Genomic DNA, 22049 nt, shown 5'->3' with positions numbered 1-22049 from the left:
AAGAAAAGAAAAAATAATAATTAAGAATAGTTGAAAAAAAATTATTTGAACTTGAACTCAATGGTCCAAAGGAAAAAAAAGGTGAGAATTGAATCTGATTTTTTAATAGGCCCAAATGGCCCAAGAGAGATTTGATTTGGGCTGGATCCAAAAATAATGACCCAATATAGATTTGTTATTAATATTACTTAATTGTCCTTAATGAAACATGCAATGTTAGTGAAGGAAACATGCCCCTAAGGTAATTATGACAATAGGATCCTGCTTTAGTAGTATAGATAAGATATTAAAATGTTTTTGGGTTTTTCATCTAAACTTATATTTAGACCAAACTAACATAAATATCCAAAAAACAATTGAGCTTCAAATAACTAAAACACTTAATATATCAACACAAAAAAAATATTTAGATCTAAGAAAAAAATATGTCTATAAACATATTATATAATTTTGGATATTTTTAGTTGAATTTCGAATATCAGATCCGAGCAGGTTCAAGTATATTTTTTTATCAGATTGGATTCGATTCAGATTTTCAAATTTTCTGGATTGAATTCGATGGGTTTGAAACTTTGAATATATATGCCCAACCTTCATTATTTTGGTTTCGTTCGGTTAATATTCAGTTCAGTTAAGTTCGGTTTGTTTTAGAGTATAAATTGAATTCTAACGAATAACTAACCCGAAATTGATTGGATTTGGTATGATTGGTTTGGTTAACTTAAAACTTCTCCAATCTATCTCCAGGTGAGTTTCCTCTATAACGAAGAAGGTCCCAATTCAAAAAAAAACCCCAACTTTCCTAATCTTTATTTCAGGATTTCAATCTCGTCGTCGATGTCACAAATACATACACAGAGAGACGACAACAAACGAGGCAGGGGCATGAGACCAGAAGCAACATGAGGAGATTCAGCACAGACAGATTCATTTACAAAGTCACTAAACTAAGCAGCCATCACCATTACAACAGAGAAAGAAACCTTCATTGCTAATTTAACACGACCAACGAAATAACAAACAACCCCCCAACTTCACGCGACTCGAGCAACGGCGGATGCTCCGGCCACCATCTTGACCTCTTGACTCTCCGCCGGGAAACTGAAATTGGTAGGCGCGTGAGGTCCAATCAGCTGAACGGCCGCGTTATCATAAGCAAGAGCAGCTTCTTCCGCCGTGTCGAAAGTACCAAGCCAGAGACGATCGCGCCGTCCCTTGAGAGCTCGGCCGCATCTGATCTCAGCCGCCCATTTCCCCCACGGCCTCTGCCTCACTCCGCGAAACTTCTTCTTCCCCTCCGTCGTCGCCTTGAGAAACTCCGCGGGGATCCTGATTTTGAACCGCGTCTTGCAGGCGCCGCGTTTGTCTTCGGAATCGGAAGGGTCGATTACGATCTCCTTGACGAGGCGTTTCCCGCGGCGGCGAACCTGGGTTCTTGTTGTTTCTCCGCAGGGCTCCTCCGTCTCTTCGTCGCTGGAAGAATCGGTGGCTTCTGCGTCGGTGACTGAGATTCTGACGATACGCTTCATCTAGGGATGGTGAATTTGAAAATTAGGGTTTCGTTTCAGAGGGGTAATAAAGGAGGGGGAGAGAGGCTCGCTCCCCTGTTGCTTTGGGCATTTTGGATGCTTTGAGAATATGTTTTTATTCTTTTAGAATCTCCTTTTCCTGATGCCTCTCCATTTGTTTTCTTGTTTTTTTTTTTTTTTTTTTTCCTAAAATCGATAAGCTTTTGAGGTCAGGCCCATACGGTCCATTATAATTGCAAGAAAATAAGTGTCTTTTATTTTGTTTTTCGACAAATTGCAAATCATTATTTCGATTTTTTTTAGTTATTTTGTTTTGATAATAGACAAATTGAAAACATGATAGAAACACAATTCTTAAAAGTTTATTTCTAATTAGTTAATAAATACTAGTTAGATAATATAGTTTATTGAGAAATTCCTTAGGATAGTATTTTTTAGTTTATTTTCTAATATTGTTTTTAAGGTAATTCAGTCACAGGAATCATATATAACTAAGAAGAAACAGAAAATTAGGAACAACTCCTAACTTTAATCACACCAAAGAGAAACTGTATAAACATGAACAATGCTCTTGCCTTCCGTTACAAAATTTTCCATACCTCAATTTCAATGTGACTGTATACACTTATCTAAATCATGCGAGTGTTAAATATATATAACTAATGTCTTTGAATTGATCCTCACACATGTCTTCAATGGAATTACTCGTTACTCTGCTCCTTCTTGCCTCTCCCGTGGCTTTGGCCAAGTCTTCTCCCTCCCTTCCTGCCATCTTTACCTTTGGCGACTCCATTTTCGACGCAGGAAACAATCATTTCAACAAAAACTGCACTGCTCAAGCTGATTTTCCTCCTTATGGCTCTTCCTTCTTCCACCAACCTACCGAAAGGTTTACCAATGGAAGAACCGTAGCTGACTTCATATGTAACAATAATAATTATACCTCCCAACTCTTTAATTACTTAGTTTTTCCTCAAGGCACCTTACTTTTCTCTATCTTTATATTCCTTGCAGCACAATTTATAGGTCTTCCATTACAGAAACCATTCTTGGAACTGCATATCCAAATCTTGAACGGAACTTTAAAACGATTCCCTTCTAATGGCATTAACTTCGCCAGTGCCGGTAGTGGATTCTTGCTTGATACCAACAAAGACATGGTAACCATATAACTATAACATCTCTCTCTCTCTCTCTCTCTCTCTCTCTCTCTCTCTCTCTCTTAATGTTTTGTTTCTTATGAATCATCCGTTTACATGTATAAATCCAGAGAGTGACACCGATCCAAACGCAACTTCAGCAATTCCAAACACTTGTAGAGCAGAACAAAATAGAAAAATCTATAATCCAAGAATCTCTCTTCTTATTAGAGTCTGGTTCCAACGACATCTTTGAGATTTTATGAGAATTAAGAAAGAAAAGAGAAATTAAATGAAGAACATGAAGACTAATGAGAGACTTTCTTGAAAGATAATGAGAAAGAAAGAATTGAATTGCTTGATTGTTTCATGTATCAAGAGTACCTATATATACAACAAATGAGGAGCCAAAACAAAGAGGCTCTCATGCACTAAGTGAGGCTCCCTTGCACTAAGGAGAGGCTCTCATACACTAACTAAATAAAGAAATGATAGTGCATGATATGTGGGCATAATACTCCACTCACCAAACAACCTCATTTTACATTTACAACAATTTACATTCATAAGTTTACTTATCTTTGCTTTATGATCAACACTGATCCCTTTCGCTTGATATCCATTGTAACTCCAGTTTTCTTCCAAAAACCAGACTTGGTTTTTCTGATCTGACGTTCACCTCTGTTATATCTCTTCTCCTTGCGTCCGAAGAAATACCAAACCTTATCTTTTGACTCCATCTTCGACTGCCCTGAGAATGAACAAAGAAGTATGGGACTGCATCAGAAAACAATTACTTTATTGTATACAACAGTCGGGTAAGACTCGTGAGACTTACGAGGTAACTCCCAAGGATCGAAGTTACAGATATTAATTGTGCTAATGACTTGATCGACATGGCTCGTGTTGGAACCACCGTGATTTTTTAACCTGAGGTAGTGGTCAACGATCTCTTCTTCGGTCGGAAGAAACCTGAGTCCCACCGGATTCACCATTTTGACACGGCGGCTAAACTTTCAGACAGAGAAGAAAATGCAAGATCGTATGAGAGAAGAAAAGGCCAAGGAGGTTCTGTGTTATTTATGCTTAACAAAGATGAAGGTCTGGTCTGCGTGTCAATACGTACGGTGGAAGTATTAAAATCCAAATAAAAAGATTCGAATATTTTGCCGAAAAAAAAATTCGACTACATCTTGACCGTTGATTCGTTGGATTATAGGTTTTCGGCGGAAACGTTTGGGCCGTCGGCATATATAATACTATAATAGTATAATTTCGGACTCTACATTGCTTAGAACATTCTGGTCCAACGCAACATAGATGAAGGTCAAGGATGTAATTTACATGAGAAAGATGATGGATGGACCGGTCCAACATTTGCCTATACGTGCATACTATATTGAAGTAAGCAATCAACGAGATTAAATCGTGACCATTGATTCATTATGTTATATGTGAATGATTCTTGGACCATTTTGTGACGATGTGGGACTGATGTTTGCATCAGCTGCAAAAATATAACAGTATTTTTATTTTGATACTCTTCGTTATAAAACAGTAATTGGCTAAAAGACGTCGTTGTGTTATAAAGAAACATAAAGTTCTTTAAAATGAATAAAATTTAACAAAGAAAATAAAGCATATATATACTAGAGTGGCTATGGATTACTTGGTAAGAAAACCGACCATTGGCGGTCAAAGTTTTTAGTGAATGTGAGAGAATGTAACCATGGCTCACTGCTCTACGAGCTTCCTCACACACTATCAGGTTAGCCGCTGAACCAAGCAACGTCAAGTTTCCAGCCACCGTGCTTACGGCTTACCCGCGCCTTTTTCTTCTCAGCTGGCGCCACTTTGATATTAGTTACTTTATTTGCTATTTAGCTTTAACTCTGTGCTTTAGGCCGTCGCTGTTTCTTTTCCGGTTAACCGCCCCCTTGTAGCTCCGATCTGGCCCACTGGGTTTTTAATATTAAATGTTCTAACTAAAAAAAAGATTAAACTTAGTAACTTACGTAGCACGTTATTGTTTGAAAGTTTGGGACAAAATTTCAATTATCTAACCCTATAACACTATTTTACTAAGATCACATTATTTTAATGCAAATTCCAATATTAAAATATATTCTCTTCCAAACATAATACCAACACACTAAAAAACTAATTTTAGAGTATTATGTTATTAAATTATTGTTTATTTTATTTTAAAAAATATTTATAATATAAATAATTATGACTATGTAACTATATATTACATAAAAAAATTATATTAATGTTCTTTTAAAATAAATATTTACTATTTCAGTATAATATTTAGATAAAACATTTAAATAAACTACTTCTATACGTAAATTATTTTATTGTAAATATTAAATTTACTTTTTGTATCTATTTATTTTATAAGTATTTGATATAAAATTATTTATTTATATTAAATAGTATAATTTTTAGTGTTGGCTTACATCAGTTTTTGTGTGAAAACTAAAGTAAAATAGTACTTCCTCCGTTTTTTAATATAAGTTGTTTTAGAGAATTTTTTTTGTTCTAAATTATATGATATTTTCGGTTTTCTTTGTAAAATTTATTAACACTTAATGTCATACGATCAATAATAATAAACCTTCTATTTTATTATTGGTTGATTTGTAGTTATGTAAATAATTAATGATATTTTTGTTTAGAAAATATAAAAACTTTTTGATTTCTTAATTTATGTATATAATTTTAAAACGATTTATATTAAAAACGACAGGGGAAGAGTATAATTTTAGTGTTGGATCGCAAATGGTCTAAGCATAACGTTTTTATACAGTTGTAAATCCGGTGGTCTCCTTAATGGAAGAAAACGGACAGGTGTAGGGACGTAAACACAACCGAAATCTCGAAATTGAGACAACTTTAAGGAAATCGCTGTCTTTTCCATTTGTCGTCTTATTAAACAAATCTGTCAAATAATAATGGTGGAACAGAAGCCGGCCAGGAATGTGTCAGAACACCAACAATGACCAAATATGTGATCGAATTGGGTCACGTGAAAGCATCAGCAATTTCTTCGCCTATATACATATTTATAGAAATATTATTGTAGAGGTTTTTCTACTCTATATGGGATATGAATTTATATTTAGTCCGATTACTAAAGTATTTACTCAAATCGTCCCATTATTGTTTAAGCATTTGTAAACTAACCAAACAAGCCCTTTTTTCAAAAAAAAAAAAAAACTAACCAAACAAATCCGTATAAGAACAAAACTTAGCAACTTTTAAATTAGTGGGTGTTCGGACCTACATTAAACATCGACATGATGTAGACGTAAAGAGAATTTCCACATGCTAAACTTCTTCACAGAGTTGTTTCTGCGACCCTCTCACCGAAGTTGTTACCTTTTACGGAGGTTCCTGGACTTCTTGTTCTCAAAACCCATTGGTTGGGTTTTTTTAACGTCGATTTCGATTTTTTTCGTTCTTTCGAGCGCAAGGTTTAAGATTACAAGTGAAAGTTTTCCGTGGATTTCTTCTTTTTTTAGCCACATCTATCATTCATCATGTTTTAGTTATTTTGGTTTATCCGTTTACTTTTGAAGATCTCTCCGATTGTCACCGATTTATTTCACTGGATTTTTAATTTTAATATAAGCATTTGTGTTAAAAAAAGATTTGATATTATAGTCTTGACTCTGAAATATTTGTTGTGAGGATTTATGAGGCTGGCCCATATGAGAAGGATTTGATTGCTCTAGTTTGAAAATTTTGTTTGTTGCGTCAATGGAAATGACATATAGTTTTGTCTTATAACATTTTCTGATAGCAAATTCACTTTTATATATGAGATTAGGACATACATTAAAAATACGAAATAGTTACAAAACAAGATAGACATAACTGAACTCATACATGGAAATTACCAAATGTATTCTTAATTGATCTCATTGACTGGTGCATCATATTCTTGAGACACAAGAACATAGCTTGATTTTCTTGGCGAATTTTTGTATCATCCTGTAAATGAAACCAGCTCTTTTGTTCTTGATCACCATCTCCTGACCCATTTGATCACCTCCGATCTCACTTACTTGTGCATCATCATCACAAGGACTCATCTTCTTCTCAGATATAGCACTATTGGCTCCCAGAGCTTTGCTCACCTTGAATCACATATCAAAGAAGCCAAAATGTTGTGTGAGTAATGGCAAAGTAGTAGCATGACTAGTGTTAAGGATTGTGCTTGTATAGGAGAAAGAGAGAAATAATAAAAGCTTACCTCTTGAGTTAACGAGACTGATTCGATTGTTGAGCGTGGGGACTCTGGCAGGTCTATGATTTGGTCTATGAGACGATTAGAGTTACCAAAAGTAACACAAGTGCTCGAGCTTTTAATGGAACACTGCCATATCATATGAAACAAGACTTTTAGCTTTTTGTGAGGTGGAACCTGAAAACAGAGGATTACCACAAATGGTAACAGTAAAAATGATGCTTACTGTTTTTGTAGATATGGAATCAGAATCACTATCATCATCATCATCATCATCGCTAATGAAACCGGTCAGTGGCATTTTAGGTCTGTGATCGTTGCGATCCCCTTGCATAGACCTTTAATTACTTTCTTCCATTCCAAACCACTACACTCTCTCCAGACGACTATGTAGACTCAATGTTAACCCAAGTTAACAAAACCATTGATCAAATCTACAAACTAGGAGCTCGTCGCATCGCCATCTTCTCTTTAGGTCCAGTAGGATGTGTCCCTGCAAGAGCCTTGCTTCCTAATGCCCCAACCAATAAATGCTTTGGCAAGATGAATGTTATGGCCAAGAAGTATAACAGAAGACTTGAAGATATAGTGAACATAATCCCCACTAAGTACCCTGGATCCATTGCAGTGTTTGGAGCTGTGTATGCTATCACTCACAGATTCCAAACCTACCCCGCTCGTTACGGTACACAATACAGTTGATTAATTTCTCTTTCTTTGATAAATTTTTCAAATGTCTATTATTAAACTGAATAATGTTCTTGGCTAAAGGGTTTTCGGATGTGTCGAACGCGTGTTGTGGGGGCGGGACACTGGGAGGGTTGAAGCAGTGTGGAAGAGAAGGATACAAGATTTGTAATAACCCCAACGAGTTTATGTTTTGGGATTTTTATCATCCGACAGAACGTACTTACCATCTCATGTCAAAAGCTTTGTGGAATGGAAACATAAACAAGATCAGACCGTTCAATCTCATGGCTCTTGCCACCAACTTCACATTTTAAAAGCAAGAAAGTGAAACTTTGCTCCTCTTCTAGTCTCCTCTTCTTCTAATGTTACATAAAAGCTGTACACAGTGATGCTATTGTTTTCGTTCATATATCTATACTATTATTTGAGAAGTGAATTTGTTTATTTGTCATCTTCTCCATGATTTTAGTTAATTTGTTTATTTGTCATTTTTTCCATAATTTTAGGATATTTTGCTGATTTGTCATCTTCTCCAAGATTTTAGTTAATTTGTTTACTTATCATCGTTTCCATAATTTTAGGATACGTCATTGGTTTAATTAATATTATTATTTAATTTTTTAATTTTCATATCTATATATTTATCATGATATTTAATATAATTAATAATCATTAAACTATTCAAACGATATATATACAATTATTTTTTAAAAATGTATATTTAATATCTAGCGATAATATCATCACTACTTTTATCTTATATTAATTCTATAATTTTAATGACTGATATTATAGCCAGTTTCTCTGGTTTTTATTGGAATTATTGATCAAATACAAAATATTAAAAAATATATATAAAAATATACAAATATATTTGAATTAATCGGTTTCATTGGTTTATTCGGTTTGATTGATTAATATATTGAACCATATTCATATACTGCACTTTCTTAAAATAACATCCATTTGGTTTATTCAGTAGTACCAAATCCAAACTATTTTTTCTATTTTTGTTTGGTTTGGTTTTAAATAGTTCGGTTTTACCAGATTGAACACTTCTAAACTATCTTTATTTTGTTAATGTTTTATATTTGTGATTTTTATCATCTTTTCAGTATCACATGATTTCTTTTCAGTCAAAATACAATATATGTTAATTTCAATACAAATTTCGTAATTTAATTATTACTATAGAAAATATTTTGATCTAAAATCTACATCTTATAAATAAAAAATATGAAACAAAAGAGCATAATTTAATACATTGATTACCAATATGAATATTAAAAATTTATATTTTATAATAATTTACATTTTTTTCTAATTGAATTATTATTATTTTATAAAGAAAAAAGTTAAAATTAAAAATTGTTAAATATATTAATCTGCACAAGGTGCGGGATATCAACTAGTTCTATGAAAATACAATATATGATTTTACCTCTCTGTACCTGTCTACTATATATTGAGATAGAGTTAGAATACTTTTGTTATGAGAATATTGTAGAGAGTAAATATAGAAAGTAGATTATGTGTATATCTTAACTTAAAACCTTCGATGCACTTGTGTATATATATTGTATAAACACATAAATCAATAGAATCAATCAGTTATCATCTTATATGGTATCAGATATGCATGGGCGTTCGGGTCTTCGGGTCGGGTTCGGACCGGTTCCTTTCGGGTCCGGGTCATGTCGGGTCCTAGCTAAATATTTAGATCCAATAGGTACTTAGAAATTTTCGGTTCGGATTCGGGTCGGTTCTGCTCGGGTCCGGGTCGGTTCGGATTCGGGTCGGTTATGCTCGGGTCCGGGTCGGTTCTGCTCGGGTCCGGGTCTTTCTTCTAGTGTTTAAACAACAGCTTAAACACTAGAAGAAAGAGACCAAGACCATTGATGAGTACTTGCTTGGTCTCACAACTCGGTTTATCAGATTGCGTTACTTGGCAAACCTCTTGATCACGAGGATCAAATTGAATACGTGATTGATGGCCTCCCGGAAGAGTACAAGCCGATCATTGATCAAATCGAAGGTCGTGACATTCCACCGTCACTTACGGAGATACATGAGCGCCTCCTCAACCATGAAGTTAAGCTACAATCCCAGCCTGTTGCGCCTGCATCTCTTCCCATATCAGCGAATGCAGCGACTTATATGAACAAGTCGAAGAACAACAACAGGAACAATGCTCGCTATGGCAATACAAACTGATCCAACAATCGCAATGCTCCTACCTGGCAGCAGCAGCAACACTTCTCTCCTCGACCTGAGCAACGTCAATCTCGTGGCTATCAAGGACGTTGTCAATTGTGTGGAGTTTTCGGTCATAGCGCTCAGCGATGTTCTCAACTTCAACACTCCGGCTCTGTTCATGGAAACAACTACGGCTCTGCTCCTTGGCAGCCTCGAGCTCACCTCGCTGCAGCTCCTTCCTACAACGCAAACAACTGGATCCTCGACAGCGGTGCAACACACCATCTCACAACTGATCTCAACAACTTGTCACTTCATCAGCCATACAATGGTGGCGAGGAAGTAACTATTGCTGACGGCTCCGGACTCGCGATCTCGCATACTGGTTCTGCCTTACTTCCTACACCCTCTCAATCTCTTACCTTACGTGACGTTTTATATGTTCCCAACCTACAAAATAACCTTGTCTCTGTTTACCGTTTATGCAATGCTAACCAAGTATCTGTTGAATTCTTTCCGGCTCATTTTCAGGTGAAGGATCTCAGCACGGGGGCGCGATTGCTCCAAGGCAGAACTAAGAATGAGCTGTACGAGTGCCCAATCCCATCAACCATCAATTCCTTCCATGCTTCCCCAACACCTAAAACCACCTCTTCTTTTTGGCATTCAAGACTTGGACACCCATCTTTTTCTGTTTTAAAGTCTGTTGTTTCTCAATTTTCATTACCTGTTTCAGATTCTTTACCAAAACAGTACTCTTGTTCCGATTGTCTTCTTAATAAAACCCACAAACTGCCATTTTTCTCAAACACAATTCACTCAACCCACCCTTTAGAATACCTCTACTCCGATCTCTGGACATCCCCTATCCTCTCCTCAGATCAAAACAAATATTATGGTATCTTTGTGGATCATTACACAAGATACACATGGTTCTACCCACTTCAACGCAAATCTCAAGTCTGTCCAACTTTTATGGCGTTTAAGGCACTGGTCGAAAACAAGTTCCATACCAAAATCGGAACCTTATACTCTGACAATGGAGGAGAATACGTGGGACTTCGGTCGTTCCTCACGAGCCATGGAATCTCGCATCTTAACTCTCCTCCACATACGCCCGAGCACAACAGGATTTCCGAGAGAAAGCATCGCCATATTGTTGAAACTGGATTAACTTTATTAAGTGAAGCTGGTGTACCAAAAGTCTACTGGCCGTATGCTTTCGCAACGGCTGTATATCTAATCAATTGTATGCCTAGTCCAGTGATCCAGAACGTTTCTCCATTCGCAAAGCTCTTAGGTCATCAACCAAATTATCTCAAGTTGAGAGTCTTTGGATGCCTCTGTTTTCCTTGGCTGCGTCCATACACAAAAACAAAACTTGATGATCGCTCGGCAGCTTGTGTATTTATTGGTTACTCCTTGACACAAAGTGCTTACTTGTGCTTGGAACCCAACACCCCCAACACCGGTCGCATTTACACCTCTCGCCACGTCTAATTTGTTGAGGCGACCTTCCCCTACCGCTCTCTCTCCACACTAGACAACAAACTTTCAACCCATCTCCGAACCCAGCTGCCCCTTCTCCTACCTATCCAGTTGTCGTCCCTGTCCCATTCCGGACACTCGTACACGCTCATTCGCCTGCGCCTCCAAGCTGTGATCATCACCAGAACTTGACGCCTATGTCTTCTTCGTCGAGCTCTGCTCCATCGACAGGACAAGAGAACTCGTCTATCCCTAGTGGAGACCAGATGAGCTCTGAAAGTAATTCCTCAGGTATGTCTCCTATCCAAACCAATACCCAGCCTGAACCTACTATCAATGACCAGCCCCAAACAGAAACCAATTCTTCTTCTCTTGTGCCACCCCTCCAGTTCCTATACCAAACCCAGATCCCATACCACCTCCACCACAACCAGTCAAAACCCACACCATGCAAACTAGAGCCAAAAACAACATCTATAAGCCAACCAATAAATTTTCCCTAACCATTAAAACCACATCCATAATCCCAACCACAGTTAACCAGGCCATGCGAGATCGTAAGTGGAGAAATTCCATGTCAGAGGAGTTCGATGCAATAACAAGGAGTCATACGTTTGAATTGGTGCCGCCGGCTCCTCATCAAAATGTTATTGATACTAAATGGATTCATACTTTAAAGTATTTTCCTGATGGTACTATTCGCAGGTGTAAGTCGCGGCTTGTCGCACGAGGATACAACCAACGTTATGGTCTCGATTACGCGGAGACGTTCCGTCCGGTCATCAAGTTAACTACTGTTCGTCTTGTTTTGGGGGAGGCAGTCCGCAAAGACTGGTACTGTAAGTCATGGCATCTACATTCGCCGTGATTCTCCTCTCTCCTTACATGCTTTCTCCGACGCTGATTGGGCTGGTGATCAAGATGATTATCTGTCAACAAACGCCTATATCATCTATCTTGGCTCTACACCTATCTCCTGGTCAGCAAAGAAACAATCGGGTGTCGCTCGCTCTTCGACTGAGGCGGAATACAGAGCAGTCGCGAATACTGCATCTGAACTATGTTGGATCTGCTCTCTTCTCACTGAACTCGGCATTAAGCTTCCCGCTGCACCAGTGATCTATTGTGATAACGTTGGTGCTACTTATCTATGCGTGAATCCAGTGTTTCATTCCCGAATGAAACATCTCGCTCTTGATTATCACTTCATTCGCGGTAATGTTCAATCAGGCGCACTTCGTGACGTTAGATCAGCTCGCCGACGGGTTGACAAAGCCACTCTCACGACAAAGGTTTCAAGAACTGTTCAACAAGATTGGAGTTACAAGAATATCTCCATCTTGCGGGGAGATGTAGAGAGTAAATATAAAAAGTAGATTATGTGTATATCTTGACTTAAAACCCTCGATGCACTTGTGTATATATATTGTACAAACACATATCAATAGAATCAATCAGTTATCATCTTATAAATATCTCGGTTATATTCGGTTGTGAATATACTTTGACGATATACAATGTATCTAAGAAATTAGGATTGCCTTCGATGTATATAAGTCTTGTGAGAGTTCTCTTGTAAAGTTATCAGGTTGAATACAAAGTGTTATCAGATCTTTTACTATATGTATTATACCGAAAGCTTAATTTCGTCACCTGAGTGATGGATACACAAACACTTCCTCCCTTTGGGGGCGGTTCGCATAGAATATCCACGGCAATAACACTCCAACAGCAATCATTATCTATTGTTTTCACTTCTAGTGTATCTACTAGAGTGTTCAGATTGACATTTAACTTCTCAATTTTGCCCTACACATCAGATATTGAGTCACGTTCTGGAGGACCCCTGTCACCCCCCACAATGTAGTCTGGCTGGTTTACCACAGACTTAAGAGAATGGAATGCTTCGGTATAAAACTTCCTTTGTTCAACAGTAAAATAAAACATAATATTAAATGGCGGATGTTTGGGCAATTGAGCAACAGTATGAAGCATCCAGTTTGTTCTGTAAAATAGAGAAAGTTCGGGACCACTTTTGCAATTTAATCTGAACTTGTTTAAAACCAACCAAACAGTAAGCAATTCAAGAGTCAAAACTCTTACATACTGACCAAGAATAAGTCAAAGGGTTTACAGAAGCAAAGATCCATCTTAAACCAAAACCAAACCATAAACCCTAATCTGTTTCGATGAAATTACCCTTTTACCCAAACCTATCCTTAACGGTTACACCGGATTTCCCGGCGACGATCAAGGTCGTCGCGATCCCCAGAAACATCCCGTGCTCCACCACTCCGGGCAACCTCAATATCGCCTCGCTCGCCGCCTCCAAATCTCCCATATCTCTCTCCAAGTACAGATCCACCACGAAATTCCCGTTGTCCGTCACAGCCGCCGTCTCTCCGCCGCTCTTAACCCTTAGCTTCGCCTTGCACCCCGCTTCTCTGAAAAGCTCCTCCAGCTTCCCCCTCGTGAAGTCGCAGCAGAACGGCACGACCTCCACGGGAACGGCGAGCCCGCTTCCTCCGAGATGCTTCACGAGCTTGGACTCGTCGACGATCACCACGAACTTCTTCGACGCTCCCTCCACCATCTTCTCCCTCAGCAGCGATCCGCCGCGTCCTTTGACGAGATTGAGGGCGGGATCGACTTCGTCGGCGCCGTCGATGGATAGATCCACGACGGGGTGAGAGTCTAGATCGGATAACGGTATCCCGAGAGAAACCGCCTGCTCGTGCGTCGTGGTTGAAGTAGGGATTCCGATTATGTCGCGGAGCTTGCCTTGGCGGAGAAGCTCGCTGATGCGAGCCACGGCGTGTTTGGCGGTGGAGCCGGTGCCGAGGCCGACGACCATTCCGGATTTGACGTACTCGACGGCTTTGTAGGCGGCGAGTTTCTTGAGATCGTCTTGGGTGAGGTTTGAGGGAAGCGGCGAGTCGTCGACGACGGAGGAAGTGACGAGAGGATTAGAGGCAGAACCCATTGTGTTTAAGTTCAAGAGATGCGACTTGCTTTGTGATTCAAATGCACAAAATGTTATGATGGAGTTTTAAAGGAAGAGACTTTACAAAGACAGAACTTTAGAAGAATCGTATTCGCCTTCTTTGACGGTCCGTATTTAAAAGTGTAAACCTAAAAGTTTATATGTAATCAGACTGATACGGAGATCTCTCGAGAAATATCTTAAAGTATGGATTTTATCTTATTCACATTATACACATTATCTAAATGCTTAACTCTCTTATTATTAGCATGATTTTTTAAGTGATGTTTACGTTTAAAAATTAGTTAATAATGAATAAAATAATTTAAAATATATATAAACGTTGTGGAAAATATAAAGTGGCTGATATAGTTTTTCTTGGTAAAATTGATATAGTTAGTACAATTATTAATAAATCATAGATAAATACTTGTTATATTTTGTATGTGTGAAGTAGCCAAAATATCCATCCCAAATAATCAAATTCCGAGACATAACACGTCTATGAGTAAGTTCCTCGCATATTCCAATCCCACTATCTTTCGAATCAACCTCTCTCCACCATTGGATATGATGACGGGGGCCCGTCTATTTGATTTATTTTCATTTTAATTAAGAAAGGTCACTCTTCCGTGAATACATATCTCATCTGAAGCATGTGAATACGATTATGCTTTCTATTTTAGATGATTAAAACCACGAAATAAGGTATCATGTAACTTGTAACTGCACGGTTCATGCCATTGTTGGTACGAATGCATACATATACAATACTCCCTCCGATTCAATATAGATGATGTTTTAGAAGGATTATTTTGTTTCAATTTACACGAAGTTTTGAGATTTTAAGGTTAATTTTAACTTTATTGGAAACTGTTCAACCAATTAGATTTTACAGTATTTTTTATAATTGGTTAACAGATTTTAAAATTATATCTTTAAAATATTTTTTTTAGAAAAATGCAGTTTTCTTAATCTTTGTGCACTAAGGCAAAACATCAAGTATTATGAAACAGATGGAGTATAACATATAGCTTTTCAAATGGGTCACATATTTACCAAAGTTAATGTATTGACTGATCCATCACATTGTTTACATTTCGCAAGAAAGATTTTACTGACGGCCGGTTTAAAGTAAAATCCGGACCGAACAAATCGTACCACTACCGCGCTACTTCAAAGTTAAAACACCGAACAGAAGAGTTACACACGTGGGAATAAAATATCTGTCACAGACCAAAACAGTTCCACGTGGGATGCATACGCAAACTTACTGACACGTGTTTGTATATAATTGGTTTAACAGATTACAACATGGTTCTGATTCGAAATTCCGATAGATCCCGGATCCGTTTCTTCTGCCCTAAAGAAAGACCTTACGTCGTTAGTCTGAAGCTTCTGTTCGAATGTCGTCTTCTTGATGGATTCGCCTTGATCATCCTCCCAAAGATTCGAAATCACTCTAGAGAATAACCGAGTACCGCCCCGAAGACAGATCAATGGTATGTTCTTGTCCTGGGTTCCTCTGATCTGTATTTTTCAGTTTAACTTACTCTTTCGATTTTGCTTATTACATGTGGGCGTTTGGTCTAGTGGTATGATTCTCGCTTTGGGTGCGAGAGGTCCCGAGTTCGATTATCGGAACGCCCCCACAATTTTTTTTTTTTGTGTTTTGGTTACCAAAGAAAATTGATTTTGTTAATGGAAAAGCATTTATGTTGAGGTGATATGTATATGCATATGAATTCAAACCGGCTTCCGTTGAGAGGTCAGAAACTCTACACAAGAAGGGTAGCAGAGTTTCAGTTGAGTTTCAAAACAACCAACTTGGTAATAAACTTAAGGTCACATTTAAAGGTAGTGCTGTTTTCGATGGGGAGAGACTCCGTCTGGAGAGGCTGCATCGGGCTGTGAAGCAGCTACGACATCTTAGGACACCTCCGGCTTCTCAGTTGCAGGGCTGGTCGTCCTGCCAAGTCTCCACAAGTGAATACAAGTTTGCTTCCAGATGTGCGGTGCCTATGAGATTCTCAATTCTCGTTTTGAAGTTTACTTCCAGATGTGATCTGGACAAACTTGATGTTTTTCAGTTTAACGGTTTGGTTTAAAATATCTTATGCTCTGTAATATAACATAAAGGTTGAAGTGGAAAATATCGATATTAGTAAAGCTAGAGAACTCAGGTCAGCAGGATATCATTTAGCATTCTTAGTCCTATCTTGTAGCTATGTAGTTTCATAAGAATCAGACTTTGATTTGTTTGGATCATAAGGTGTCAATGCATAGAATGAAAGAACAAAAAACTTTAACACAAGACAAACATGTAATAGTTCTCAGCACTGCTTAGTCTCTTGCTTTAGAAGCCGTAGTTTCATATACATATGGTTGGTTGAGCTTTAGTTTCTACTTGCTAGTACATAGAGTTCTGATTGCCAAAGAAACTAAACTCTCTTCCTGAACAGAGTAGTCTTTTTTATTAATCTGTCATGTCTTCTGATAATGGGTTCTCATTTAGTTATGACACTTTGATTCTTTATTGGTTAGATATATTATATAGTCAATGGAGACTAAGGATCATTAAACTGTTTATTCATGTTTACACATCCACACTACCTTTGTAAGCATGTACATGCTATATCTGGTTTTCTTTAACTGTAAAACCTAATGTGGCACTTCTAATATCTTAACGAAAAAAGTAGTTGCAGCTGAATATGTTGACAACGTAAGCAAGCAGGTCAACTCCGTGTAACTAAACAACAATTCAAACAAACTTATACCAACAATATTTCCAAACATAAGACCTTGCGTCTGTGTAATTGCTTTGGAAATCCAAAAGGGTAAGTTTAACTTACTAAGATCGAACGAGCAAGTTATAAATGATACTGTATGATCTAGTTACTATTTCTGGAAGTTAGGACATATTAATAAGATCTGAATCCAAAATCTACTTTTGTGTTTTAAAGCTGCCCATTTTTATTTTTTACTCGCACTAACCGGCGTGTGATAATCACGCAGGTATAGATCGAGGAGCGTGGAGCACACGCGCTATAGAAGGATCGAGTGGTGGAATAAAGAGTTTGCAATTACTGTTAACACAAGCGAGTTAAAAACAGTTCACAACCGACTGAGATCGGAGATCGAAACCGGTACCTGAGAGCGAGAATTCTCGTCTTCTTCCTTCTCTTACCCTAACCTTTATTCTCAGTCTCTCTCTTCCACTCTCCTTAACCTCCATCTTGTCTTATTCATTGCTTCTTCTCTCCGCCACCTAGAGATCTCACCAGAGTCGGATCCTAATCAAGATCTCAACCTCTACCTCTCTCAAGATCCATCTCCGAGCTCCAAACCTTCTAACTCTGATCCGTAAAGAAAAAACTCCATAGATGCAACGATGGGAGCTGAGAAGAAATGGCTGTTCACACTCTTCTTCGTAGCCTTCCTATCCGTCTTCCTCCTCTTACTCTACTCTTTCTCCGCTTTCACCTCTAACCCTTTCCCTTCCCCTATCCGCCACGGTCCTCACTACCCGCCTGCTTTCGCTTATTACATAACCGGTGGTCGTGGAGACGGTGACCGGATCATTCGGTTACTCCTTGCTGTTTATCACCCTAGGAACCGGTACCTTCTCCATCTGGGAGCTGAAGCTACTGACGCCGAGAGGGTAGCTCTTCTCTCCGACTTGAAATCTGTGCCTGCTGTGAGTGCCTTTGGGAACGTTGATGTGTTGGGGAAGGTTCATCGTCTCTCTGAGAATGGCGCGTCTAAGGTTGCTGATACTCTTCACGCCGTGTCGATCTTGCTGAAGCTTGGTCGCTCTTGGAATTGGTTTATTGAGCTGAGTGCCTTGGATTATCCCCTGATGACTCAAGACGGTAATGAATCATTTCCACTCTAGATCTTTGTTCGGACATCTCTTTATGAGCTTGTTATGTTTGGTCTCTGATGCTTATGCTTATTAGTTAATATCCACTATAAAAAGGAAATGTGATCAGTGATATACTGATATTGATAACGACACTGATCTCATATGATTCAAAAGTAACGTTTTTTTTTTTCAAAACATGATTTATCTTTCAGACCTGTCTCATGTGTTTGCCTCGGTGAATAGAAGCGTCAACTTCATTGATCATACTGGTGATCTTGCTTGGAAAGAGTAAGTATATATACTAACAATGTTTGTTAAATCTGTTACTTGCAATACTAATGAATCTATTTGCAGATCTCAGAGGATTAAGCCTATTGTTGTGGATCCAGCACTTTACTTAGCTAGAAGAACACAGCTCTTCACTGCTACTGAGAAACGACCAACACCAGATGCTTTCAAAGTCTTTACAGGTTAAAACATTCAGCACCTTAATAATACTTGCTTTGGCTACATATGCTTCATTCTAACCTGTACTATCACGCAGGCTCGCCGTGGATCGTACTGAGCAGATCTTTCCTTGAATACAGCATCTTCGGTTGGGACAATCTACCAAGAATCCTCCTCATGTATTTCAACAACGTCATCCTCTCCGAAGAATGCTACTTTCACACGGTGATCTGCAACGCCCCCGAGTTCATTAACACGACGGTCAACGCTGACTTACGCTACATGATATGGGACAGCCCGCCAAAGATGGAGCCACACTTCCTCAGCACACCGGATTTCGATCAGATGGCTCAGAGCGGAGCGGCTTTCGCCCGGCAGTTCAAGAAGGACGATCCGGTCCTCGACATGGTAGACAGAGAGATTTTGAAACGGGGACGGTACAGAGTCACTCCTGGAGCTTGGTGCGCGAGCCATAGTAGCTGGTGGACTGATCCTTGCTCGGAGTGGGATGATGTCAACGTGGTTAAAGCTGGTCCTCAGGCTAAGAAGCTGGATGAGACGATAACGAATTTTCTTGATGATTTGAATTCTCAAACTAATCAATGCAAGTGAAGGGGAATGGTGGGTCTGTCTGAAATCATTACACACGGGACACGACACAGGATTACATTTGTTTTCTGTCTGAAAGGTTAATTCTTTGGAAAATAGTGGGGCTGTATTTATACGAGGAGAAGAGAAAGGAGAGATTTTTTCTCTTTTCCCATGATTTTGTAATTCCTTTTGTTAAGGCATGATGTGTCGTTGTCCACCTTAGTTCTTGGTTTTTTTTTTTTTTTTTTAGCAAAGTTCTTGGTTATATAACGGAGACTGCGACTTGAAAGGTTTAGAGTAAGCCTTCTCTTAAAAAAAAAAAAAGGTGTAAAGTAAAGCCTGGCATTTTAAACGAAAATAAAACCCGAAAAACGAAATTTAATTGATGGTCAAATAATTGCACGGTTCATGTTTTCTATATTGGAAAACTGAAACCTAACCGGAATTAAATCAGGAATGAATCGAATTGGTATTTAAAATTCTAAAATATAATTTTGTATCGAAAATCAACATGATGCAAAAAAATCCGGTCTGACATAGATTTTCACAGGGCGGTTCAGGTGATGCAGTTAGACGTAAATTTTCATAAACCAAATAGTACTGTCGGTTGTCGAATCGTTTATATAATATTTCTCATAATTGTAATATTCTAATAAATCAGTGTAAAAAGACCCGAATTATCTAGCATTTAATCGAAAAAACTCACTATCTAATTTTTTAGCTTATTATCCTAAACTATCTGGATAAATTGAAACTGAATGAAAACTGGATCTGATTATTTTTTGGATATTACGTCTTTGATTTTATTATCTGAACCAAACAAAATAAGTGAAATGACATCAAACCGAATTTCACAAAAAAATTAAACCAAAAACCGGGGCATTTAAAAAGGTAATCGAAAGTGAAACGTAAGTTTCTCCTCCAATGGTATTCTCTCAAATCTTCCGCTCCGCCGGGAAACTTCCCGGAGGACATCTCACTCGTCAAGTCTACTATAGTATCTTCTCTTTCCGAGAACAGAGCTTGAATCTCGAATCGACTCCATGTACTCACAAAGCTTCAAACTTGATTATTCACAAATCATTACACAGTCCTTCTGTCGAAACCCAAGTCGGAGTTTCGCAAGACGCCGATAGAATCTGCAAAATCCTCTCCAAATCCACTGACTCAACCGTCGAAACCCTCCTCAACAAAGCTTCCATCGAACTCTCCCCGTCGCTAGTCGAAGAAGTACTGAAGAAGCTGAGCAACGCCGGCGTCCTAGCCTTCTCCGTCTTCAAATACGCAGAGAATCAAAACGGTTTCAAGCACACCACCGCGACCTACAACGCGTTAATCGAGTCCTTGGGCAAGATCAAGCAGTTCAAGCTCGTGTGGAGCCTCGTGGACGACATGAAACACAAGAAGCTTCTGAGCAAAGACACGTTCGCGCTAATCTCCAGACGCTACGCTCGTGCCAGGAAGGTTAAGGAAGCGATCACCGCGTTTCAGAGGATGGAAGAGTATGGGTTTACGATGGAGGTCGGTGATTTTAACCGTATGCTTGATACTTTAAGCAAATCAAGAAACGTTGGTGATGCACAGAAGGTGTTCGACAAAATGAAGAAGAAAAGGTTTGAGCCTGATGTTAAGTCTTACACTATTTTACTCGAAGGGTGGGGTCAGGAGATGAATCTTTTGAGAGTTAATGAGGTTTACGGGGAGATGAAGGATGAAGGTTTTGAGCCTGATGTTGTTACTTATGGGATCATTATCAACGCGCATTGTAAGGCTAAGAAGCATGATGAAGCTATTAGGTTCCTTAATGAGATGGAGATGAGGAGTTGCAAGCCGAGTCCTCACATTTTCTGTAGTCTGATCAATGGGCTTGGTTCCGAGAGGAAGCTGAATCAAGCTCTTGAGTTCTTCGAGAGGTCGAAGAGTTCGGGGTTCCCCCTTGAAGCTCCTACTTACAATGCGTTAGTTGGAGCTTATTGCTGGTCGCTGAGAGTTGAAGACGCGTTTAAGGTTGTGGAAGAGATGAGGTTAAAAGGGATAGGGCCAAATGCTAGGACTTATGATATAATCCTGCATCATCTGATCCGGATGCAGCGGACGAAAGAAGCTTATGAAGTTTATCAGAAGATGAGCTGTGAGCCGACGGTGAGTACTTACGAGATCATGGTTAGGATGTTCTGTAATAAAGAGAGATTGGACATGGCGATCAAGATTTGGGATGAGATGAAAGGAAAAGGTGTGCTTCCGGGAATGCACATGTTCTCTAGTTTGATTACAGCTTTGTGTAATGAGAACAAGTTAGATGAGGCTTGTGCGTATTTTAATGAGATGTTGGATGTGGGTATTAAGGCACCGGGGCATATGTTTAGCCGGCTTAAACAAGTGCTTCTCGATGAAGGCCGGAAAGATAAAGTCGCCGAGTTGGTTTTGAAGATGGATAGGCTGAGGAAAACCCAACTCCTTGGCTGAAACGAGTTTTAACGGCTATGGGGCTGTTTGTTTCACCATTTGCCATTTCCATCCAAATGATTCATTTGTATGATCTATTCAAATGATCCATTCAGATTTTTGTGATTGTTTGTTTGTCCATCCACATAGCTCATCTAGATGAATCATCTAAATGGATCTTATGTTTGTTTCTTTATTTTCATTTCCATTCAAATGAGTTTAGTAAAGAAATTACCAAAATATCTTTGTGTTGATTTGATCATATGTTTAATATTAATTTTAACTATATTACATTTAATTATTTAGTTTAATATATTTACATTAGAATTATTTCAAAATTAACGAGTTTTCTTTTTGCGGTTTGGGCGGGAAAACAAGTTTTTACGGTTTTAGCGAGAAAACACATTTTTTATGTTTTGGC

General features: G+C 38.5%; 6 protein-coding genes across 7 annotated transcripts in view; 3 read left to right on the top strand and 3 right to left on the bottom strand.

Moving 5' to 3' along the window:
• Positions 1-779: 779 nt before the first annotated feature.
• On the bottom strand, positions 780-1654 carry LOC106324730 (ethylene-responsive transcription factor ERF070). The gene has a single exon (XM_013762701.1). The coding sequence runs from the start codon at positions 1527-1529 to the stop codon at positions 1035-1037; it is 495 nt and encodes a 164-aa protein (XP_013618155.1). The 5' UTR covers positions 1530-1654; the 3' UTR covers positions 780-1034.
• A 561-nt stretch (positions 1655-2215) lies between these two features.
• LOC106323666 (GDSL esterase/lipase 6) lies at positions 2216-7927 on the top strand. Its single transcript, XM_013761752.1, has 5 exons — positions 2216-2453; positions 2544-2689; positions 2800-2918; positions 7262-7608; positions 7695-7927. The coding sequence occupies exons 1-5, from the start codon at positions 2216-2218 to the stop codon at positions 7925-7927; spliced, it is 1083 nt and encodes a 360-aa protein (XP_013617206.1).
• LOC106326051 (NAC domain-containing protein 3-like) lies at positions 6491-7256 on the bottom strand. The gene is made up of 3 exons (XM_013764091.1): positions 7150-7256; positions 6930-7052; positions 6491-6813 (listed from the first exon to the last, which is right to left on the bottom strand). The coding sequence occupies exons 1-3, from the start codon at positions 7222-7224 to the stop codon at positions 6610-6612; spliced, it is 402 nt and encodes a 133-aa protein (XP_013619545.1). The 5' UTR covers positions 7225-7256; the 3' UTR covers positions 6491-6609.
• A 5383-nt stretch (positions 7928-13310) lies between the features above and the next one.
• On the bottom strand, positions 13311-14457 carry LOC106322468 (probable ribose-5-phosphate isomerase 1). The gene has a single exon (XM_013760494.1). The coding sequence runs from the start codon at positions 14278-14280 to the stop codon at positions 13501-13503; it is 780 nt and encodes a 259-aa protein (XP_013615948.1). The 5' UTR covers positions 14281-14457; the 3' UTR covers positions 13311-13500.
• Positions 14458-17295: 2838 nt separating this feature from the next.
• Positions 17296-19405, top strand: LOC106321435 (xylosyltransferase 1-like). Its single transcript, XM_013759702.1, has 4 exons — positions 17296-18152; positions 18358-18433; positions 18500-18615; positions 18690-19405. Exons 1-4 carry the CDS (start codon positions 17672-17674, stop codon positions 19202-19204), a joined length of 1188 nt encoding a protein of 395 aa, XP_013615156.1. The 5' UTR covers positions 17296-17671; the 3' UTR covers positions 19205-19405.
• A 665-nt stretch (positions 19406-20070) lies between these two features.
• Positions 20071-22049, top strand: part of LOC106322582 (pentatricopeptide repeat-containing protein At1g71060, mitochondrial) — a 3503-nt gene continuing 1524 nt past the window's right edge. Inside the window, exon 1 of one of the 2 annotated variants that reach the window (XM_013760641.1) lies at positions 20071-21669. In XM_013760641.1, the coding sequence (XP_013616095.1) occupies positions 20108-21649 (1542 nt within the window). In that variant the 5' untranslated portion in view covers positions 20071-20107 and the 3' untranslated portion in view covers positions 21650-21669. The remainder of the gene's footprint in view (positions 21670-22049) is intronic. The other variant, XM_013760642.1, reaches the window with a different exon arrangement.

This window comes from Brassica oleracea, chromosome C2, assembly GCF_000695525.1.
Source record: "Brassica oleracea var. oleracea cultivar TO1000 chromosome C2, BOL, whole genome shotgun sequence".
Classification (NCBI taxonomy): Eukaryota; Viridiplantae; Streptophyta; class Magnoliopsida; order Brassicales; family Brassicaceae; genus Brassica; species Brassica oleracea.
The sequence above is the reverse complement of the archived record's forward strand: the minus strand, read 5'-3'. Positions and strand labels throughout refer to the sequence as shown.